At 42.1% G+C, this 25,355-nt stretch overlaps 1 protein-coding gene across 1 annotated transcript; it reads right to left on the bottom strand.

The window, feature by feature from the left end:
* Positions 1–17,786: 17,786 nt before the first annotated feature.
* Positions 17,787–22,747, bottom strand: gba3 (glucosidase, beta, acid 3). Its single transcript, XM_083937036.1, has 5 exons — positions 22,545–22,747; positions 21,792–22,016; positions 20,865–21,667; positions 20,212–20,335; positions 17,787–18,007 (listed from the first exon to the last, which is right to left on the bottom strand). Exons 1-5 carry the CDS (start codon positions 22,597–22,599, stop codon positions 17,808–17,810), a joined length of 1,407 nt encoding a protein of 468 aa, XP_083793162.1. The 5' UTR covers positions 22,600–22,747; the 3' UTR covers positions 17,787–17,807.
* Positions 22,748–25,355: the final 2,608 nt, after the last annotated feature.

Below are 25,355 nucleotides of genomic sequence, written 5' to 3'. Positions count from 1 at the left end.
AGAGGGAGCAACAACAAGACTTTGTCAATGCCAATTTAATCCATGGTGAGCACGGTGTATATAATGCTGTGCATGTTCCAGGAAGCTGTCTGATTGCATTTGGATTTCTGCAGATCTAGTTGCTGCTCACTTGTAGAGAGGAAAAATTACACCAAAAGAGGCAGCTGACTCATTTTTCACACTGTACTTTAATTTCTCTTGTTTTTATTTGTGCAGATTTCTTTTCCAAAAGGGATGTTTATTTAAGTTTTGATGGATTTCTTTTCCCTCAAAGAATGGGTGTGTACTTGTCTGCTCAGGGAAAAGGTGGTGGTGGGAGAGGGGGGCAGTGGCCTCCCCATCCCTAACCTTGTATTTTGGGAAGATAAGGATGAGGGGTCTAAGGCATGCAGCTCATCATTCACAGCCTCACTGGTCATGGAAAGCAAGTGAATAAAAATAGTGCCACAAACCAAGGTCCAATTGCCCATCAGGCCAGATCCCCAAGGTTAGCCACACCATTGTGCTGTCACGTCAAGAAATAAAAAAACCTCCTGTCCGCCTCCCCGCCCGACACAAACGTCTATTGCTTATGGCCGCCACAAAGTCCCACTAAACATCAAGTGAATATTTATAGACCATTAATAACCTATGTGTAAACCGCTAGTGTCACCAACGGGTTGAAGCAGATGATGGGGAATTATGGTCAAGGCATTAATACTGGCTCAGACTTCCCCAAAGGTAGATAAATGGGCCTTAGTATCACAGACTGATGTGCACATGGGATTGGCTGCCAGGATTCCCAGACGGAGGGGTCTGTGATCTGAGCCTGTCCAAATTCCAGCGACATAATTGGTGTAATCGTGTGATGAATTGGAGCCATTTTTTTCATTTTTTTCTGCAAGCTTCAGCAATTTTTCTCATAAAGGTATATCCAGCTGAGTTCATCAGGCACCTTCTTATAGTCGAGTTGGGAGAGGACCGGGGCGATGTTAAATATGTACAATTGGGCAAGTAATTAGATTAATAAGTCCTAAATCAGTACCAGGCCAGGAACTGAAATCCAAAATCCCTCATCCTTTGAGAGTCTGGAGTGAAACATATTACAGTGTCTGTTCAAAGTTTAAATGGAGCCTGAAAAAAGTTTCTACGCTGTGGTACCTCCACTCGTCTCTACCCCAGCCACGTAAATTCCCCTCTGCTCATCTCTCTGTTCACCAGACTAAGAAAGAGATGTTCAGCAAAAGTAATAACGAAGCAAAACTTATGAAGTAAAAAAAACTAGATAAGAAGAGGCCCTTTGGGGTTACTTAGCTGTATTCAGTCTTTAGCTGCATAAGCTTCATGTCATGATTTCTATCATACCTGAAGCTTCTATTGATTATGATGCATGTAAAAAAAACTATGCTAATTGCACAGACTCCCTCAACTAGAAACTAGTGTGTGTGTGTGTGTGTGTGGGGGGGGGGGGGGGTACTTACAAACCAGACATAGAGACTACCACCATTCTAGCAGCTCTCTGAGGCTGTGCTTAGGCAGTGGAGGTTGAGGGATCATCAGTTACAGTTCATCCTGAGAGAGGCATAATGTAAAACTCATGGTGGCGCTAAAGAAAACGTCAAAGGCATTAGGAATCATTGTATCAGAACCTTTAAATGTCTTAAATTTTGTTCCAAGTTATTTAGTAGATGTTGAGATATTTCATAAGGTAAATGCAATTTTGACTTGGTGGTGGTGCTAGCAGAAACACCCAGGATTCATCCTGGGGGGACCATGAATGTCTGTACAAAATGCCATGCCAATCAAAGCAAATGCTCATGAGATGTTTCATTCTGGACATAAGTGATGGATGGACAGACCTGCCAGCCATAGAGCCACACAGCAACCATGGCTAAAAAAAAAAAATCAAGGAATGTATAGATCAGATTTGGAATATTACGTCGCTCACTTCGATACTTGCTGTACTTAGTTTTGTATTGGTTTTATGTGCCAATTTCATTCTATTCCCTTTTATAGACTGAAATTAAGACTAGAGCATTAAACAACCAATAAATGTCAATCATGTCAGCAAACGCAGCCACACCCATTCAGAATTAGCATCCTTCCATCCTCGAATGCAAGTGTTTGTCAACATGATTGACAGCAGCACTTCTGACGGGGCCAATTCAAAAAGCTATTGAATTGGGTGAACTATCATTATATCACTAAAGGTGGGGGTCTAATGAACCTTTTCACCTCCATTAAACCTGAAAATTGTCTGTCGAGCCTTTTCATTCTCCAAACATTATAATAACTTTACTAGAACTTTTTGTAGCAGGGGAGTGGATTTTTATATCACTTTATATATTTTATATGGATCACACATTTTAATTTCAGTAATTTCTATACTCCCGATTTGATGGTGGAAGTTCAAATTGGGGTTATACTGTGGTCACATTTGAGCCCAGCATGAATTGTCTTTTTAACAACAATATATATATATATATATATATATATATATATATATATATATATATATATATACATATTGTTCCACCCCCACTCGAAGGCTGCGTCTGTCCTATAATGGAGGCAGTACAATATGAAAAAATAGAGCTTAAGAAACATGAAAGTACTGCAGGACCCCCGAGCTCCTTGGGGGTCCGAGATTTCCTTCAAGAATGCAAAACAATATAGCAGGCGTGTGTATGGAGTGGTGTGGGGGGTTGCTATAATCAAAGGCACCTCATACTTCAGCTCGTTTCCCTTCGTTTTTCCTTCTTCTCTGACCTGACATGGATTAATTACAGCCCACCACAATTTACACCCTGCTGGAACTGTGGCAGAGAATAAAGAATGGTTGAAATGTGAGCCCAGTGACAGGGCGTTAGACTGCTGAATTGCTTTGTGCTGCACGTGCCACGCCTCTATTGCAGGGACCATGTTTACGAGGCCCGACTCAGAGGTGAACCAGGCTCAGGCCTTAAAGTGACAAAATGCCCTCACTTAGATCAAGACAGCCGCACTGTTTTACAGAATACACATGATCTGTTCCCTTTTTGTCTTTCAAACGCTGCGACTTGATCATATCAACCTTATCTTGCAATTACAGCATGTCTCTATGGATCTGTCACTGTTGTAATACTATGCAACTTGTTTCTGAAATCCAACAGGGGACCGACATGACATGTGTTACATACTCAGACGAGAGCATGTAAAATTTCTGCTTATAGAACATGCACCATGAGGCATGCTTATTGGGAAGGCAGCGCTAGCAGACGCCTCAGCCAGAGATGGCCTGGCGCTGCCAAGGAGGTGTCAGCAACAACTGGCGAAGCAGGCACCCTGCCAGCCTGCCTGGCCGCCCTGCCTATGAATGGTGCTTTTGTCAAAGGTGGCATTGAGGACACTTGAGAGGGCTGCAATTAACACCACCTAAAATTAGAATGCATGGCCCTGTGCATCTGCTGGAAGAAAAGAGGTCCTCTTTTTTTTTCAGAATACATTATGATTTTAGATATTTGAAAAAGCAATACTTTAGACAGGGTTGTGCACACTGTGTAAATGGCAACAACTACACATCAGAGGCCACAGGTTGAGGGCCCAGACAGTCACCGAGTACACTCAGGTTAACTAGGTGGGAGCAAGCAAGGAGAGGGAAGCCATCTTGGCTCAAAGTGACCGGTGGATCAATGCACTAAAAGGCAGAGCCAAAGGTCAGGCTGCTCAGTAGCAGCTCAGGGATTGACTGTGACAGCCACCAGAACCAGGGAGGGCCACCACTTTAATGTGACCACACACTCTATAGCTATACAGGCCCCATATTGTAAGCGTCTCTTTTTTATTATAAAGCAGGTCAAGGTGCTAAATATATACTGTGAAAGTATCAAAACACTCAGCACGTGTTCAGAAATTGTCTTTAAAAGAGCCACTAGGACTTCTGTACGGCTGTGATGTCACTCACAACTATACTATATATAGGTAGAAAGTGCTGCTGCAATTCTCTGGCTTATATGGCAGTGCGGGGACACCAAAAGCACATATGCAGAAGACCTGGAAACGATGACCAATCACAACATTAAAGCATGTAAGCATGTTATAGTAGAAACCAATAATGCAAGTATAAACCTGAAAATAAAGAAAATACAATAATACATTACAACTCTTTTGTATAGGCCCTAAAAAGCGTTAAGCACACATAAGTATAAACAAAAGTGTCATCATACAGGTTTAAGTAATTTTTCAGCAGCTAGATCCTGTAAACGCATTTACATGTAACACGTGTTTACTTTTCCTTTGTCAAACAGGACATCTATTGGTGAGCAAAGGACTTTCAGTCCCTTTTGATTTTTAAAGAGGTACTTTATTTTTCCTATTTGTAACAGATAGGATTTGTGAAAGCAACAGGATTACCCCCCTTTTTTAATATTTATCTCCCCACAAAGGCTACGTTGGCTCATGGACAGAGCTGTTGACATAATGGCCTGCACACCTGCTTTGAATGCCATTTCTGTTGAGTGGCATACTTGGCAGAGCACACCAAAGGCCTCAGCTTTTATAGCGACAAACTGACAAAGCAACATCCTGTCCACAAGACCTAAACCTTCAACTCTGTCCAAAAACCAGTTGGCATGTTTCACTTTAATCTTTTATTTGATGTATTTTGCTATACAGTATAATGCAACCCTCTTCAGACTTGTCTTACTTTTTCAAATTTTCATCTCCATCCTTTGTTTTTTCATTTTTCTTTCACCCTCTCTCCATCATCCCTTCCCTTATTTTTCTTCCTCTGCAGACATATCAAACTGTCGCAAAAATCTAACTAAATTATAGATTTTCTGAGGGGCGAGTTGGTTTGTTAGATGCAGCTATAGCAGGAAATAAACAAGATGCCAGCCAAATTGAAAAGAGGGTTGATCCCCTGCTGTGCATTCAAATTGGTCTGCACAATTTGACAGGCCACTGTCGAGCACATCTGTGGGATTAGAAGGCCCGGAGATGCTGTTTGTGTCCGCTTGTTCCCAGGATATCTCACTTTTGTCCGCAGCTTATCATCCCCTTCCTGAACCACCACAGTCACCCAACTGCGCTGTTAATGGCTAAAGAACTTCTGTCAGGAGGCACTGACCCCTAAATCATCCCCTCTTCTGATGTTTTCTATCTCTATCATTGTAGCTCCAACAATCAAGATGGGGATTTATCACTGGGATTATCCACACTGCTTTGACAGTCGCATTGTAAAGTTGGATAAGTTATGGTTTATTTCACCAGTAATGTGAAGGGTAAAATGTCTCACTTTGCTTGTATTTCCAAGGAGATATGGCATCTACAGCAATCAGCATTATAATAATGTCTCATATTCTGTTTTTTTTCTCCATACCAGTTAAATTCCCTGAAAAACATCAAAAAACAATTTTCTTCTCATTCCTCCAATTGTAAATAGTGCCACGCAAACACAGAATCACCCCCCTACACCCCCCTGTTTTCCCTGGGAATCGCTGGATGCCAAAAAGGCAAGAAAAATGACCAGCATGCTCTCCTTACTCCCCTGAGAAGTAAGTCCTACTCACAGGGATGTGGCTATTACTTATCATCATCAAAAAGTGCTTGTTTGGTGATAATAAGGGTCTGGGATAGAAATCTCAGCTAAAGGGAGGGAGGGGACTACCTGAAGTAGCAACGGTGGAATCCTTCCACTGCTTACCCAAGCATTTTCTGCCTCTCTGTAAAACCGGGGCCAGCTCTAAAACCCGGCTTAGCCCAGAAATAGAGGGAGATAGGAAAAACTGTTATTAGCCATGGTTAGAGGAACAAACTACGATAAAGAATAACAGACAACAACTTCAAATGTGCTTACTGTGCAAGAGACAATCGGCAGGGAATACAGGAGGGTATAGTAAAGCATTAGGTCGTAGCCTCTTTTTGTTATCTAATATTCTTGTGTCTGGAATGGTAAACATTAGAGTAATACCGCTTCAGACAGAACAGCTGTCATTTTGTGAGACCTACCTTGAAGGACTAAGAGAAAAAAGGCTTTTTGAGGGACCAAGCTTTATTGTGTATTCTATCACTGTGTATCTATCCCTACAGTATTCAACCTGAAGCATGGTCATATTGCTAATAGCAACATTCAGCCCAAAGGGAAAGTCGCAGCTCATAAATTTCCATCTACCTATCTATCTTTTTCTTTTTTTCTGTTTTGCAGTGGGTCAGGAGGACCGTGCACCCTGGGGGAAAAGCAGGGACAGCTCACAATTCAGCATGAAACATAACTCATGTCATGCTATGTGGGGAGAAAGTTCATGCAATACATAAATTTAGGGTCATATGTTACAGATCCAGCAGGGGTTACGCTCGATAATAGCCCAATTGTGATGCAGGGCCAGCAGGCCTCATCTGTAAAAGTTCTCGACAGTGCAGCACGCGTCTCCCTCTGCAAGCACTTCACGTTCCTTGTTTGTTTTATCTATCGCCATTCAGCTATTTGAGTTTGACACTAGGTTCATGACCACTTCAATTCACCTCGTGGTATCTGATGAGTCCGTCGCTCACACTCCTCTAATGTATTCTGAGGAGAGCGGGGATACGTGTTGGAGAAAAGGCACACGTCCCATCTGATTGCAAGGTCCTCCTTGATGAATCATGGCGCAATGGACATCTTAGCTTTATCAAAGAGTGCTTCCAATCTCACTAGTGTGATTAATCAGAAAGGGACTTTATTGTTAATAGAAAAAGTCACTGCAGATCACTGGAGGACTCAAAAAAATGAGGGGTCATTAGTCAATTGTTGTTGTGCCTGATGAAGTTCATCTACGATGTCCAGCTCCTTCTTTTTCATAATTTGGCAAATTTACGTTGTACGGGTGAGATTGATTTGTAACAATATAAACAAGACAGATTTCCCGTTAAATAACTGTATGTAAGAAGAAATGGGAGAAACAAAAAGACTCAAAGATTTGTGCTGACAGAAATGCCCGCCTTGCCACAAGCATTTCTCTGTTTTGCGCGGATTTCTCCACTGGTCACAAGTGGTAAAGCTCTATACCTGTAGGACAGAGGAGAGAGGGAGGAAGAAAAATTGAGAGAATGAAATAAATATCTATTTAAAAATAGCCTCTCAGCATGGCAAGGAGAGATTTAAAGATATTATCCTCAAAGGCTGCTGTGAGTGAGGCCAGGAGAAGGGAAGGCTGTCTACAGTGAAATATGAAAGGCACATACTCCCTGACAGCCTATGGCTTTTCCTGATACTGCCAACACCAGCCCGCTGGAGTGATCCATAGACTCTTTGTGGAGACTTGTGATATAAATGCTGAGGGCTAGATGTTGAAGATTCTCGAATCGCTGCCGCCCCACCCTCACTCGTCATCGCCTCACCCGCCGCATGGGGGGAATTTGTTATGTTCCCTCTCGTACGCCTGCCTCGGAAATATCAGGATGGTGGACGGGGGGCAAGTCGACTGACTTGTCCTTGTCCCTTTTCAATTTGACAAGGCAAGCAGCCTTGGGGACTTTCCAGTCTATTTTCAAATTGACCATTTATAATCAGTTTTCTAAAGGAGAAAGAGAAGGGGTGGAGGAGTCGAGCTGTCGCTGTGTTGTTGAGGAAGGTATAGAGCTGGGGGTTGGGAGATGATAATACAGCAGCATGTTGTCAGATGTGTCAGCAGGTAAGACGAATGAACAATAAGGAGTGGGTGCATAAAAGGGAATGCACAGTGGGGAATTGACCTCTATTCAAAAAAGGAAAGGGGGAAAGAAAGGGAGGAAATCTATATCCTCAAGCAAATAAACATATACAGCCTCACTTTGAAATATGCACAACCTCTCATTGAACCCAAATCGGAGGAAAAAGTTGTGCTGGCGATGGCTAATAGCTTCCACAAAGAATAGACACCCGTTGTCCATTTTTTGACACCAATGTGGCTGCATATATCAGCACCTGCAAGGTCAGGCCGACTCGGGCGTGGCAAGCGTGGCGAGGGCCCCAGCCTGGGAGGCGTTACAGCATTCTGTCACACTGCTTGCTCCACCGCCACCACACGATGACATTTCCACAAGATGGCTCTTCTGAATTATGCGGCCCAGCGGAAGGGTAAGAAGGGAAAGGGGGGAAAAAAGCTCATTTTCTGGGTGTCTGCTTCCGACCTGAAACCGCCACTTGTTTTCATCAGCGCCTTTTGCCGCTTATGCAAAATGCCGCGCAGGGTAATAGGGGAACAATCAAGTCGGCCTGCTGCTCCTGTTCTCCACGCCACGGCCGCTTCTCTTTCTTAGGGGTGGAACGACACGGTGTCACCTCTACAGTGGCCCCCATCCTCCTCAAATTAATCCCAATTTTGCCATCAAGCATGGGGCCGTCCAAAGGGGCAGGCGGCAAGTAATTGACATTCTCAGGTGCATGAGTTTTGTTTATGTAGTAACGCTGAGCCAAGGCCTTTCGCTGTGGATGACAGCAGACCCGGTTTGCATACACCACTTGATTCGGGAGCCCTGCATGAGTGACTGCTCAGAAGCCCGTGGCCCTGTGGCATTTCAGCAGAGGACATTTCAGTAAAGATCGCCTCAGGTGTCAAGCGGCTTGGAAGGTGCGGGAGGCAGCTGGAGGTCGTATGTCCAGCGCATTGATTCCAACGTGACCCCATCGCTCTCTCTAACTATTGATCCATCCCCCAAGACCCCTATACAAAACCCAACTCCACACTGGGGAATTAGAGTTAAGGCGTCAATGTGGCATACCCTTAAACAAAACACCGGCAAATTTTCAATAGGACATCACTATATGATATAGGCATTGCGCTGGCCACTAACCACTGAGGTCATTCCAACATTAGTGCAGTCCATTTTGGTTATTGGGATTCCATGAATGGGGGAGTAGGGAGTTTATAAACATGAGAGCATGCTGGGAGCAGGGAACGTCCATAAGTCATGACAGAAGGGGTTCTGTGTGTGTGTGTGTGTGTGTGTGTGTGTGTGTGTGTGTGTGTGTGTGTGTGTGTGTGTGTGTGTGTGTGTGTGTGTGTGTGTGTGTGTGTGTGTGTGTGTGTGTGTGTGTGTGTGTGTGTGTGTGTGTGTGTGTGTGTGTGTGTGTGTGTGTGTGTGTGTGTGTGTGTGTGTGTGGTGAAGTGGGGGTGTTGGCGCTCGTACATGGTAAACCCTATCCTAAATGCTTTCCCAGGCAGATCTCCCATGCCTTTTAGCGTGTCACCCAGGGCCATGAATCACGATTACAGCACCTACATTTTTACCTGGCCACCTCTAAGGCTTTTTCATTAGAGTAAAAGGGACCCCAGGCATCAGGGATAGGGTTGTTGAGGGGGTTGGCTGTGTTTGTGGAAGGGAGGGTCAGGGATTTGGGTTGGGTGGGTTAATTACAATAACAATGGGGGCGGCCAAAAAAAAAAAAAGAGAACACACTCCATGGCAGGGCTGAGCTGCTCTCATTTGTTTCAATAAGGTAAATTGATTCCTATGTCCTCTGGTGCCATTTGCATCGCATCCATTTAGCGCGCGCCTCTCATCCCACTCTGCTTCCACCCGTTTGCCATAACCTCCTCCCCCTCCATTCACTTCACGTGCAGAGGGCAAGACAACATCGATGCGGACACATTGATCTTCCCGGACAGACGCGTAAGAACACTCACACGTACGTCCGCGCACATTCATATATTCCACCTGTGCATGGACGTGCGTACATGTTATTTGAGATTCAGGATTCGAGACTTACTCAACCTCCTTCAAATAATGATCTGATGAAAACGGATTCTTCGATTGTCATAAAGCAAGTTGAACTTTACCCAAAGTGCCTCCATTTATCATATAAAATAACGGTGAACCTGACAGCAAGTTCTGACTGATGAGTTTGCTTGATGAGCATTACCTGTTTTTTTTCCCTGTCCATTCTACTTAACATTTCATTTACTTTATGAAAATGTTGCAAATAGCTCTTTGATGGGAGCCAGCTCCGTTTTTTCCAAGAGCTGTTCAAAGTAGTGGCTCATCGTTCTGTTTTATACATTTTTTTTAGGGGTAGGGATTGCTATTAATCTGTGAATATCGATCAGGCATAGTGCATGCACGTCTGCCAGTCACACATGTTGGATAAAAGTGTCAATAAAAGTGTGCGTGGTGTGTTTTCAGTGTGACAACTGGCTGTCCTTTCATAGCCACAACTCCTGTAAGCATGAATCTGGCACTGCCGATCTAGGGCAGGCAGTAAAATTTGGGCACAATGATACAGATAACAACTCGAAACATCACTAGTTGCAACAAAACTCTTGTTATTTTTAACAGCGTGAAAGCACTCATTTGTTCATTGTCTCAACCATAGACTGTAGACAGTAAAATATGGCATAGTGTTCGTGACGTCACCCATAGGTTTCTGAAAAGCCAACATGAAGCTCAAAGTGGGTCCTCGCTATCTTGGCAGTGCCTGGCTCCACCTAACTCCCTGCTAATCCAATAGGGCAGAGGGGTGGAGAGTGAATGGAACTCAGGTGGGCTGAATGAAGCCGACTGTCTATGCTTGCCACCTGTGATGGCACCCACCTATCACGCAAAATGTACCTTTTTACAGTTGTCATGAATGAGAAAATACGCTATAGAGACCAAAACCATTTTTGTACCAGGCTGTAAATTAGGCATTTTAACATGGACGTCTGTAGGGATCAACTCACTTTTGGAGCCAGCCTCAAGTGGTCTTTCAAGGAACTGCAGTTTTTGGCACTTCCATGACTTTATTTTACTGCACCAACGGTTGCTGCTTGATTAAAACATTGAACAGATTACTTAAAGTTTAGTTCCACTGAACATCCTACAGTACAGGGCCATATTGCTCACAGGCATGGTCAGTGAATGCAGCACTGCCCACTGGCCTCTAACCCAGCCCTCTGTCAGAGTGGTATCCATCTCGCCTTCCTCACCGCCGGCTTACCCACCATGGAATCCCCTTCAGTATAACACACTGACTGGTGCTAACACATACACACTCCCACCCCACACTCCCATCATCAGTCATCACCAGGGCAGATAGCAGCGGCCGTCGCACATATGAGTGACGACTGGGCCCGCTACCTGAGAGCCTGCATGACAATGGGTCTGTGGACTGGGATAGAGACAAAAGCTACAACTCTTCCACACATACATACACACACACACACACACACACACACACACACACACACACACACACACACACACACACACACACACACACACACACACACACACACACACACACACACACACAAACACACAAGCTGATCTTTATTGTCTCCTGTCATGTAAAGATGTGCTATACAATGCACCCCACCTGGTAACACGAAATTAAATACTATGTGAAGTCATCACTATAAAACTTTTTACCCGCCCTGAATGACACTAAGTCTGATCACACATGCAGAGCAGTCAAAATACTGACTGAATTGATACAAACTATTTTAATTACTATTTTATAATTATTTATAATTATTAGTCATTACTGCAGTTTCAGCGTATCTTTCGCCACTTCCTTCAAGATGACAACGCTCCAAAAGGCTTACTCCTTATCCAATACTATAACTTAAAAAATACACATTGCGGAGTGAAATTGCTACCAAAGGTATCGCAACCACCTCCTTGAATCAGTAATAAGCAAATCCTATTAAATCCCTTTTAATTGGGCCCCATTCAAGCAAATCCTGACTGCTTGTGAACAATATAAGAATATAGATTCCAATGACTTCAGGGAGGTGGAAAGACCTTGCATATTAGACTCATCAATAGTTTCTTCCTCCCTGTCCTGACACACTTCTGCATGCTGCAAGTGTGGGATGATTGTAGGCCAGGAGGGTGCACTTGCCTTCTAAACCTCCATTTTGCAAGTTTACACAAGCAGATGTTGCATCCAAGCTCACCTCCCGACTCCCTGGCACACACAAACACAGTCAAACATACACGCGCAGAGTAGGCGCCACAAGATTTATAACAATAAAAGTCTCCCCAAAAGGCATTGAAACGCACCAACCATTTCGCGAGAAGCCTTGAACTCTGGCTGATGTGCTATTTGTTACCTCGAGCACTTGGCAAAACAAAAACAGCAACAGCCCCAACACTTGAAAGGGCTTATTGCTCATGTTGCCCACAAGTTCTGCGCTGCCTGGCTGAAACAAACCATCACAGTTAAGCTCGCTAGACAACAAACCTGAAAATACCTTGATCCAATTTGAAACACAGGCTTACTTGCTGAAGTAAGAATGCTTAAATTGGTAATACCAGCAGGTAATTATGAAATTCCCCCAACCAGCCCCCTGCAAAACGTTTGTATTGCATCTACAAATACTGTGAGCACAACAATTGAGTCACAGGTTTGGGCACCAAAGGATGATGATTATGGTAATCCAACAATGCCAAAGCTGTATTGTATGTCACAGATTTTTGTTGCAAACGCATGACCTTATTAACCTTCTTAATCCTTAACTGGGTTCTCATGATAAGGGGCTTACAAGAGCATGCACACGCACTCAAACACTTTCACTTTGACGCCCGGCAAACACTTTAGAAGCCATATCCACCTGTTTTATCCTGCACACCTGAGGTTCCCTGCATAATATCAGCAGAAGCCCTTGAGCCATCCAAGACAATTAACGTTCTCCCTTAGATCAACAGTGGGGGAAAAAGTGGATGGCAGCGTTTGGAGCAGAGGGCCCTCCAAGTGTAGGCACATGAGAAAGCAGGTCTGATTGGTATTAAGTGGTGAGATTAAAAAGCCATCTCATAGGTCAGGTCAGCTGGTGTTCATTTGAATGCATTACCAGGGTCCGAGGCTAGATAATTCTCTCATTAGTGCCACTCAAACCCTGAGTGACAACACGGGTGAGAAGGGAGCATGTCTTACAACACTTAGAGTTAATTAGTCCGTGCGCACTGTTGCTCTGCGCCCCATGCGTCCGCTCTCTCTTGAAATGGCCTGAACCTAAAGCGTCTGCAGTTAATCAAAGATGAGCATAGGAACCACTTGTTGTTTCAGGAAATACCTTTTACATTTGTTTCAATGCTCTCTCACAACTGTAAATGTACTTTTATATATTGTGGCATGTACAATACTTTTCTAAAAAGTTAGAGATAAATCTCAGTTTTTACAACAACTTACTTTATGTTATGGCCATCATTTATGCTCTAATCTATCGGTAATAACATCATAGCAACAAACTGGAGCAGTTTAGCTAGAATATCAGTAAACCAGGGGTGTGCCAGCAGTTATCCAAGGGTGCTTTCACACCTGAGCTGTTTGGTCCAGTTTATCCTAACCCTGGAATGTTTCGTCAAATAGTCCGATTTGGGTTGGTTTGAAAGTGCGGACTAAACAACTGAACTGTGGTCCTGAAAACGTGGGGTTCAGTTTGCTACCAAGTGCACTAGAGTTTGGTTCACATTAGGTGAGAAGGTGATCTGACCCAAATATAGGAAGCTACAACAAAACTGTCTTATGGTGCTCCAATGATTTGCTTTCTTCTAAAATATTATGAAACGTGTCGGTGAGTTTCACTTGGATCTTCTGTCCAATAGACGAGCAACTGCTTCGACCGTGTGACATTTGTTTTTATAAAGTTTTGATATGCTTGACAGACTGCAGTAGCTAACCAAACCAAATAAGAACTCTTTCAACTTCACCCCGAACCACAGTTTTCCGAACTATAGTTGTGAAAGCACTGTAAAACAACGTTGGGTAATAGTAACACAGCACATCGAGCAGACGTTGGTGGTGACGGACTGATGATCTCACATTAGGGTGATCTAGTTCAGTTCAAAGCTGCTACATGTCGTTGTAACGGAATCATATCGTTTCCTTGCAGCCAATGTTTCCTAGTCAGGTAACTGTCCAGGTCCCTGGAGTTTGGGACCAGTTTTCCAAACCCCCTGATGCCTGATACCCAAAATGTAGGTAATAATTCCTCATTGCATAAAAACTGTATGCACAGCTATGGCAAATATAGTGTGTCAAAGTTGAAGCAGGAAGTCATTCTTTAAGCTGTTATGGATATTACAACTGATAGTTGGATGGTAACGCACTGCTCGCCTCTGTTTGGCTAACCTGGGTAATGATCGTTTGATTACTTGTGCTTCTTGTCTTCCTTTCTCATTTCTTTTTAAAGATACTGCTGTTTCTCCACAATTAGCTTGCAAAGTAAGCCTTTTATTATTAACTAGTAAACCAGAACTGTCTGTTAAATGTTTGACGCTGGACATGAAAGGCCATGGTAAATGCGTGTGAAGCTCAAACTGTAAGTGGCCCCCTGTAATCCTTTCATTATATTTGGACAGATAAAAACCCACAGGTAACCATTTTCTGTCCCTTAAGTTTCAGAGGACATTTAGAGAAGATTAAATTTTCACTCGTTCTTTGTTGATGACATTGTGTTTGCATATTGGGAGCATGAGGTTATATCCACGTCATTAGTCTCTCTGCTTGGATCCAGGCCTGATAACTACACCGCCATCACAGCTATCTTCACTTCGCTTCTAAAGGTTCCATAAATTGTCTCTTTCTCACTTATGTTCACTCGCACTCCTACCACTGTTCCCATGAGACACAGCGCTCGGCTCATTGGCCACCACACACACGCACATGGAGGGGGGTTCTCTCCTGCCACCACCGCTGGGCTTTCCCGCCACACACACACACACACACACACACACACACACACACACACACACACACACACACACACACAGACCCTGAATACCAATCTCTGCATGTGCCCCACAATCACCACCCCCAACCGAGCGCACAGGGTTAGCTGAATATTCTAGGAGCTTTCAATTTTTCAGGCAGGTCTGCGAACCCTCTCCCATCACGCAGCGCCATCACACTCAAGGGAGTTAGAATTTCAACAGTCGTTAGCAGGGTCATCTGCAGTCCCTCAGGGAGGGACTTAAAAGAAAAAGATTTGAATTGCCTTTCTCTCTTTCTAGTCTCTTTCTGTCTCGCCACTTTAGTTCTCTGTATGGGTCCGTCATAATTCCACTTCCTGTCTTCAAGGCCTAGCAATATTCATCCCCCTCAATCTTGTCTGTGCCGCCAAATTCATCAATCAAAGACGAGGATTTTCCAAAGAGCTTTTTATAGCTCCGATGTCATGCTTCTTATGCCACTGTCAAAGTGGCGACAGAACTCCAAACCGCTGGTTATGCCACAGTAAGGCATTTATCCACTTGTATAATGTAGTGTAGTGGTCATACAGGATCAAATACGGGATGTGAGGAAAATGGCTTCCAGCTGAAAGAAAAAGAGATGGAGGGGGTTGTGAGGGGGGGGGGGGGGTGTAACGAGAAAACATTTCTTCTTCCAACTCTTTTGCACTAATATGAATTCCCAGTGAAATGTCTGGTGAAGTAGGTCAATGGGATTTAGAAAGTTTGTGCTGTTTTTTTTTTTGTTCACTCCTCATACTCTCTTGTCAATGGAAAATGAGCAATGCGATTAGGAGAGGGGAAGATGATGAGCTACAGAGAGTGAGAGAGAAAGAAAAAGACAGAAGGCAGGCTGAGTGGTGGTTTGGGCCTCTCGCGGGTCCCTTGCCAGCTGACTGAGAGACCCAGACAAAGAGAGAGAGAGGAAAGGGAAGAGAGAGATTTGTATCTGTGCTCTAGAGGGAGGGAGTGGCTCTTCATCTTGATATTGAAGCAACAATCTAATTATACCATTTCTCCAGGGAATATGCATATGAAGGTAATCAGTAAATAGAAAAAGGTAATTATTTGCCACAAATCGTACCCTTTGCACCTGTAAGCACTGCACCGATACAAGCGATTGTGCTTTTCCTATAGCTCACGATGAAGATAGTTTATCAGCAGCTAAATTATTTAGTTAATTTATAATAAGTAAATGAATTTCCCAGTTATTGAATATTTCATGGTGTCTGTCAAAATATAATGAGTTAAGTTTAGTCAAATACAAATGAGCCTCGCTTGGTAATTTGCCAGAATTTTCCTTGGGGTAAATCTCCGCCACTGAATGTGATTGAATGTCACAATTAAACGTACTAATTCATTGTCAAAAGCAACTATCTATACACATGATATATTTGGCACTTAATTGGAAAGCACATTTAAAAATGGTTTCTTCTGCGACTTTCTACATCACAGCCCTAATCAGAATAAATTCTGCCTGCTGTAATAAATTGAAGTTGGATATTCGTAGTTGGGCTATTAAAGAGACTGGAGAAGTGAATTATTCAAATGCTAATTAATGTTTTAAGCTTTCCAACCTGCGACCGGCACATATTCCTCAGTCCCCCTGCAAACGGCTAATTCCAACATTCACTAAGTGAAGAGTAACTTCTTGGTCATATTTCATTCAATCAATTCAGCTGCAGTGAGGCTTCTTTCACCCATGCAGCTACCTCTGGCCAGTGGGGGATGATGGAATCCATCAATACTGGGAGACAGTTGGTGGAATTACTAATCAACTCTTAGCTTGGAATTCACTTGCCCATAGGAGACATGATTCAAACCTGCTTCAGTTAGGACTTTTGTCTCTGACACAGGTAAGAAGATTTTGAGTTGTTGCTTTTATTTTTTACGATAGAAGATTGAGATTTTTATTAACACTTTGCTCGATTTTTAATCAAGTTTCTCACCAGTATCCCCACCTGACGAGCTGTGTGTTACATCTGTTCAGTAAATGTTTAGTGGTTTGTGGTCTGTCGCCATCGTTCTGCTGAGATTTAAAGCTCACCGGCAGCCTCTGACAGAGCCGCAGATATTAGATGAACTTCATTAACGTTCAAATAGTGCGAGATGTGGTTCAACTTTGTGTTCAAAGCAGCCTGCAAAGGAGTTCTAATGCGAGTAGCACTAGCATTATTCATGTTTCCACAATAGCTTGTTATTCATCATAAGACAAAGGAGAATCTCACTCGGCTTGACATAGATGGAGGAGGGCCACAAGGGTATTACTCACATCTGTTGAAAACAGTATGCACAGCCAACTGGATGTCACGATACACCATGCTTATTAATGCAAACAAAGTCTCCCAACACAGAATATAAATGATATTTTCCTTCACATCAGAGCATAAATATTAATTGTGTTAAATCTATGATGTATTGTGGTTAGGGAGCTGCTTTAGTTGTTTATTGTTACACCAACAGGATACATTTTATTAATCAAAGCAGCACATCATGTGACGTAAATACTGTGAAGTGCAGCAGTACAGATACTGAGCTGTTGAATTGAATGCCGTAGTTCCCTTTCATACCACAAGGTGGCACTGTAGGCTTACAAACAGGTGCTATCAAACTGCTCATCCCGTCTCTGGTGCTCTGTTCATGATAAGAATAAAGATAAAGTTGGTTTTCATTGCCATTGGAAAAGATCTACAATAACACTTTCTTTAAGACACGTCTGTATACACTAATAATGTCATATTTTCAATATGACCCTCTCAGCCTTGTAGTGCTACTGTGCATAGCACTCCATATAAATAATCCTACCTTAACCACAACATGCATAAATAGTCAACAGAAGGCCTCTTGGAGGCTTTTCGCCTTGTTCACTCTTTTCATTCTTTAAGTAGAGAGTTTGCACAGCTGTCCGGGGAACACAAATGGCATTACTCTCTCTTCCTGTGGCAGGACATCTGTTGCTTTCAGCTGGCACCCCTTCTGAGTCTACTGGAGTGCGCTTTACGCAGCCTGGCGGCATTATGATAACTGAGTTTTTGATGGGTTCTTTCTTATGTGATAAGTGAGGCGGCACAAGAGTTTGTCTCAAATGTAAAAAGGATGACCAAATGATAGTAATAAACTGCGTGTTTATTAAAACAGTATAAAATGAAACACTTTCTTTTGATTCTTATGACTTCTCATCAAGATTGACCGCACTTGTATTTTGAGATAATCTTTGCATACTCCCGTCCAGATTGATACATGGTTCGGCTTAGCTTTGCGTCTGCGAAGTCCACATGGAACAATCCAAAACGAACACTGAATCCATCAGCCCATTCGAAGTTGTCCAGCAGTGACCATGCAAAATATCCACAGACGTTGACCCCATCTTCTTGTATTGCTATACAAAAACACAAAGAGGTAAAACACAGAAAATACTTGAATCCACATGCACTATTTTTAACAGAATCCTTTGTCTAAGTCTTTGAACTTTGGATGCCACAGCCATCAATGACACATCACAAAGTAAACATTATCAAGATTTCCAAAAAATGCCAAAGCATGAATTATCTATAAGAATTAAAAAGTATATATATATATATATATATATATATATATATGTGTGTGTGTGTGTATATACAGTACATGTGTATTATATATGTATATGCAGTTTATGTGAGATAAGGGAATAAAAAAGTTCTTTATTTATTTTATCTTGCCTTAAATGACTGCTATGCAGTGGCAGCTGCTGGTCTTTCAAGGATGGGAAGCTTATTTTTCCGGCCTACATCATAAATATGTTTGTTTATTTATATGTAAATTCTACCCTTCGCTCCTTTTCAAGAAAATGATCTGTGACCTTGTCGTACGAACTATAGGTGTCTTTTTCCAGTGACTTGACCAGTGTCCTCTCAATGGCCATCAGAGCTAGGCTGCTTAAACAGCCTTGGCCCAGCTGGGGCTGCTACTGCTACTGTGAAGTGTGACCGCCTGTGAGTGATCGAGACGGGGGGAGAAGCTCCACAGCTGCCGCTGCTCATTGGGGAAAGAAACCGCAGAGTGACAGAACAGAGTCGCCAAACACAACGCTAGTCGTTTTTAACAAAGACAAAGTCGCAACAACGGAATGCAAAACTTGGAAAATGGTCAATCTCTTTTAGCTGTCAATCAAAAAAGGATTCCCTCAGACAGCTCATCCAATCATCATGCAGAAGCCGAGCGCCCGGGCTCTACGCTTCCCCATTGAAGTCAGTAGAAGCTGAGCGTCTGACTGTGTAAAGCTCTGTGGCTCTGTGGGGATGAATTTGAAGGAAGTTGGGCCAGTTACCTGTGATAAGTAGCTGATTCTGAACAAAAGATGAAGGTTTTCTAGCGCGTATTTAGTCAATGAAATGTACACACAGCAGGATGTATTTCACCGCTTTTTTGTGACATTTTAGGGGAAGCTGAGCTTCCCTTACAGTCTTAGAGCAATTTCCACTGCTGCTATGCCATCCTACAGAAACCATGAATGCTCCAGACCCCAAGCAAACATTTGTTGTCCCTGGCAATAAAAAATACACAGATTGACCAGATGGTGGTGCCAAAACAACCAACTTTACATTTGAGCAATAATTCCTGAGCCTTAAGATCTGAAAATACAAAATTATAAATGTGTTTTCATGAATCAAGAAAAGCATAATACACATCCAGATGTTTGTTTCCACCACATGTTCCCTTCATTTTGAATATAACATATTTAATGATATACATAAATATCCCCCCAAAATTTGATGCAAATTGAGAAAACCTGAGCCAAGAATTTTCAAAATGATTTGACCATTGTGCACAGATGGTTTTGTCTGTGATGTGCATAACAAAACTGAGGTAAAAACACTTAATTCTGCAGCAACCAATCTTTGCATCCCAAATTTGTGAGAAATTCATACCCAACTGCAACAAGTAAAGATTGAATTGATTACTTTTACTAAGAACAATTTGTCAGGCAGTTATTCATTGGCCGCTGTAGGACACCAAAATGTTGTGTAGATTGTTTCCAAAATGCTAATTTAAAGGGCCCAGATTCAATGTATATTTTTTCATTGTACAGTAGTTTGAGGTACTATATATATACTGTGAAAGTATCAAAACGCTCAATCCACAGAGAAATGCACACAGCACGTATTCAGAAACTGCCTTTAAACGAGTCGTCAGGACTTCTGTACGGTTGTGATGTCACACCTATACTATATATATAGATAGAAAGTGCTGCTAAAGAAGTTGCTTGAAAGACCCGTTAACATGAACTGACCAATCAGAGTAGACTGACTATTTTAGGAGGGGGTCTTAAAGAGACAGGTGCTAAAACAGAGCATTTCAGACGGAGGGGGAATACAGGTATGTTCAGACAGACAGTATGAGTAAAATAATGCGTTTTTTGAAGATTAAAGCATGTAAACATGTTCTAGTAGGAACCTTAAAATACAAGTACGAACCTGAAAATGAGCATAATATGGCTCCTTTAAAATAATAATTTCAATGTTCTTTTTCCCGTTGGCTTGGGCCCCACTACTGTCAGCTAATGGCTATTTGCTTATTTCCAGTACCAGATTTACCAGCCATTACCTTTAGCCACCTCCAAGATGGTGTCCTTGTAAAAATCTGAGCGCTGGACGTCCTCAATCAGCAGCTGCCCCACCTGAGAGAAGCCATTCTCTGTAATGTAGACTGCTGGGTTGTTGAAAGTGTCCTGGAAAGTCATGGGGCAAATATTATTGTCAAACAAGGCATCTCAGCTGTCAGACATTCCAGGGAGAGACAGATTGCTCTACAGAGTGCCGTTTAGCTGCATTTCAACGGTGCCAAGCTCAAACTAATGGCCTGTGACAAGGCACAACAGCAGGAAATTGCAATTGCAAACACTTTCAGCAAAGTAACTGTTTCATTCAATGTGACAGCACTAATGAAGCATCAATGTGTTTCTGGAGGTGTTAAAAGGAGATTACCACATACAAAATCGATAGCAAGACACTAAACAAATGTCAGGGTGTTCTACTTGTTTGCTTGAAGGTGATTTGTCTTCTTGTCGGTCAATTCAGTTTGATGCCAAGAGAAAAAAGAATTATGACTTCACATTTCAGAAGATTGAATTCAACCTCAAAATAAAGGATGTGTTTGTGTGTGTGTGTGTGTGGGGGGGGGGGGTACTTTGTAGTGATGTGGACTGAGGGAGATGACACAGAAAATGACCACAAATGATGGACCAGTCGTACTTTTACCTTAATGTACTTGAGAAGTTTTCTTAAGCCATGAGGCACTACAGCGAGCCAGGACACGCCACAAATTGGCCAGGACGGATCCAAAACTTCGCCTGTATCTCGGTCGCTCTTTATACACGCCGTCTTTCCGCAACCTCCTCCCTGCTTGACTTTACGAGACGTATAGTAGTTCACCGCAAAGAAGTCTGCTGTGCCCAAAATGGCAGGCTCATCCTTTGAGAAACTGGGCAGCCTTGACCTGCCATTACACCCCATCTTCTTACTTTGAGCGTTGATCGCAGATCTCATTGTTTCTGGATAATCTCCAGTTACAAACACAGGCCAGGCAAACCACCCGAGTGTGAATGCAAGGTGGCGTTCAGTGGCAGCAACATCCTCAGCGCAATCTGCATGTAATGGCTCAAGCCAGTCACTGTTGATAGCCAGAGACACGGCACCCTTCTGCTTTGTCCTGTAGAGGGAGTTGTAGCTGTGCCAGGCCACGGCGTGGGCACGCAGCATGTTATGGCCCACCAGGTAGGCGGCAATCCCTGGTTCTTTTAACCCTGGGGCATGGATGCCGTCTTCATAGCCCAGTTTGGCGCACACATAGGGCTCGTTGATAGTGATCCAAAGTTTGACACGGTCACCAAATGTTTGGAAACAAAACTTGGCGTAACTGTCAAACAGGGTCGCTATATTTGGTGATTTCCAGCCACCCTGATCTTGGAGAGCTTGAGGCAGGTCAAAGTGGTAAAGTGTGACCATAGGTGATACATTGCAGGCCAGCAAATCATCAATCACCTTGTTGTAGTACATTACACCTGTTGGATACAGTGTTGTTAATGTGTGATGAGGTAAAACAGCACTAAACCATAAAATAAGCTTGTTTCATTCTATTAATGTGGCTTCAAATATGGCAAGGGTCTAATGGGGATATGGAAATACCTTTTTGATTGACATGTCCTATGGTCCCATCAGGCAGGAGGCGGGCCCAGCTGAGAGACAGACGATAGTGAGTCAGTCCGAGCAGCTGGATACACTCCAGGTCCTTCTCCCACAGCTCATAGCTGTTGCAGGCCACATCTCCATTCTGCTCCCCAAACACTCTGTCTTTCTCGTGACAAAATGTGTCCCAGATACTTGGTCCCTTGCCGTCTGCCTGCCAGCCACCTCAATGTGCACATAAAGGTTGTTTCATTTCATAAAAGTACGTAGGATGTTGACATAAAACAAATCACAGTAAGTTTCTATTGGGACTTTCAGTGTTTCTGTGGATTTCACAGAATGCTTTGTGATTCTTTGGTGTATATCCAGTAGGATAATGTATAAATTCAGCTGCAATTTCAATTTTCTTTTTTTCCCAAGTATAGCAGTCTGTATATTTGTGTAAGTGTGTATGTTTTAAAGTTGGGGACCTGTGAGCTAGTTCAAGTTGGTCCATTGCCTGTATTTTCAGACTTTTTTTGACATACTTAATGCGATGGCACTTTTGCATCATTCATTGTCGAACTTGTTTATTTATTTATATATATATATATTTATATTCATATATATATATGTATCCAACAAAGTTCTAGTCTCAACGACACTTTAACTGAAGTCTTAGTTGTAGGTATAGCCTACACATATTAAACTGCATGAGTGACCAGTTCACCTACATACACCTATTTCAGAAATCTCGCGGTTGTGTTTACCTACCTTCTATTTGATACGCGGCTGTCCCTGCTCCCCACGCAAACTCTCGTGAGAACATGTTTTTACAGCGTTAAATACTGAACCAAAACAGTTGTAATTTCTAACTCCGTTTTGTTTATCCAGTGTCTATGCCTCATACTAATCTTAAACTGCTCGCTGTCGTGCATAATACATGGCATAATACTGTGACAACCAGATAAGCGACATCTTCCAACTTCCTCATTTGGAGTCTGCGCAGTAGGGATCGGGCGGTGGAGCCCTGGTATCGGAAGTCCCGCCCATACACCCGCCCGACCAATCATGAGTCAATCACAGAGGTTTTTTTTAATTCTTTATTGCAATTTGAACAAATATAATACTAAGAACAGTATGGCATCATACTTGACAACAATATATGTGTGTAAAGACAATTAGTTTTCATTTCAAAAAACAATACACATTAAATTATAATGACATTACATATGAATATTTAATAAGATACAAAGGCATAGAGAGAAAAAAAGACAATAAATAAAGTAAAAATAAATACATGTAAAGAACTTATATTAAGACACGGGCTAAACTGTTATAAATCTTTAAAAAAAAGCCATGTGACTTATCTGTGGTATAATTACATTTCTTATTATTGATAATCTGGATAGACTCAAAATAGTTACGAAATCCTAATTTGAAGGGATTAAAGTTTGGTCGAGATTTGGAGAATTTAGCTTCATGGATATGATGCTTCCCTTGAAGAACTAATAAATTGAAAATCCACTGTGTTGTTTTGTCCTGGTTTTCATAACAGGTAATGACGTCTTTTGCTTCCAATTTAATTAAATGTTTGTACTGAATGCGAGTCAACCACAGAGTGAACAATAACACGATTCAATAATGAGATATCTGTCAGCCGAGTGAAGAGAGTTCACTAGGAGGTTCTGTTTTAAAAAAATTTAAGAACCTTCCTGTGTTATTACCTGTTACCTGTTTGCTGGTTTGGCACTGGGCCATTTTTCTGTGGAGATGCCAATAAAACAAGTAAATAATAGGAAGGGTTTATCATAAATCATTACAAGGAAAGTTTATGGTCCAAATCCTTTCTGAATTAGGTTTGGCGCTATCAGCAAACAGCTTATCAAACTAGCTATACAGTTACAGAATAAAATGATTATAACAATGTATAATTATCATTTTAAGAGCTGGCATTCTATTAAGTCAATTCAGAGTCTAAAAACCTGTACTCCTGGATTTAGACCGAGTGTAAGATGGAAATAATGTTAATTTATTAGTTTTAAATTACACAGTTTGCTACAATGTGACGTCCTAAATTTTCTTTAAAAAAGGTTAAAAGGTGCTTGTCAAAAAAAACATCAAGGTCATGAAAACAAATAGACTGGAGGTGAAAGCATTATAGCCTGAAGGCCTGTGATCTCAATGCTCTCCTCTCAGTTTTCGATAGAATGAAGGGACTCACTCGACCTGATCATAACAAGGAAAATGGATTGCCTGCCAGAGGGCAAACAAATTCTTGCTAGCTAAACATGGCTATTGTGTGTACAGCAAACTAGACCGAACTTGTTCAGACACCCAAACAGAGCAGAAGACCAGGGCCCGTATTCACAATACATCTTAAGGCTAAAAGAAGCTCCTTACTTGCTGGAAGAAGTATTCAGTGAAAGTCCTGTATTCAAAATTGTTCTCAAGTAAAATACAGAATAACTTTATTTACTCATGTATTTTGTATAAGCAGCATGTTACTGGGGTTGTTGGTCAAGGAGGAACTATAATTTAACTATAAATTTAACTCTGCCTTGCAGAGTTATTAACTCCTTTGAACCAATAGCCTAGGACAGATAAGAGACGATGGGCCTCTGGGCACAGACATGGGACCCCCCCATATCTGTATAGCATCAAGACACACACACATTCAAAGAGTAGTACTTTTGTGTCCCTTTGTAGTTGTTTTGCACATATATTTTAGTCATTGTGCATCTCTGTAGCTGTTTTGCATTCATTTTTCGACATTTTATGTTTTGTGGTTCTTTAACTACGTCTGATTTAGTAGTTGTGCACCTCCTTGTGGTAATTTATGGCTGTTTTGTAGTCGTTTAGCATCTCTGGTCTTTTTGCATCTGTAATTACTAATTTGCACTTTTCATGTTCGTTTTGCATCTTTTTTTTAGTCATTTTGTGTCTCTTTGTGGTTGTTTTGTGTCTCTGTTTTGTATTGTTTGTAGTCTGCAGACATATGTGTGTGTTTTTGGTCGTTTTTGTCAGCAACAATTTGTGAGCCCCTGACCTTAGGGTCCTCTGGCCGGTAGGCCCATTTAGTAACCCATTCATATACTGGAGTAAAACATAGAAGATTTGCTTACGTAAGTGAAGTAGTTTAGGCAAATATCACATAATGGAAATATTCAAAGTATAGGTACCTTAAACTGTGTTTGTAGTCTAAGCTACATGTAAAACAAGTATCACAAAATGGAAATATTCAAAGTATAGGTACCTTAAACTGTGTTTGTAGTCTAAGCTACACGTAAAACAAGTATCACAAAATGGAAATATTCAAAGTATAGGTACCTTAAACTGTGTTTGTAGTCTAAGCTACATGTAAAACAAATATCACAAAATGGAAATAGTCAACGTAAAGGTACCTTAGAATGTGTTTGTAGTACAGTAGCCTTCTTGAATACAGTTACTAACCACCGCTGAAGCCTGGCCTACGGCTATTGCAATCACAGCTGAATGGATGATGCCTCTGCTCAGGGGTTTATTCTGAAATGCGGACCGGATATGGTTTGAATTCCGAGGGACTTGACAATGGTGGAGACCGGA

The sequence above is a fragment of the Echiichthys vipera genome (genome assembly GCF_963691815.1).
Source record: "Echiichthys vipera genome assembly, chromosome: 22".
Taxonomy (NCBI): domain Eukaryota; kingdom Metazoa; phylum Chordata; class Actinopteri; order Perciformes; family Trachinidae; genus Echiichthys; species Echiichthys vipera.
This window is presented reverse-complemented; position numbering and strand designations above follow the sequence as displayed.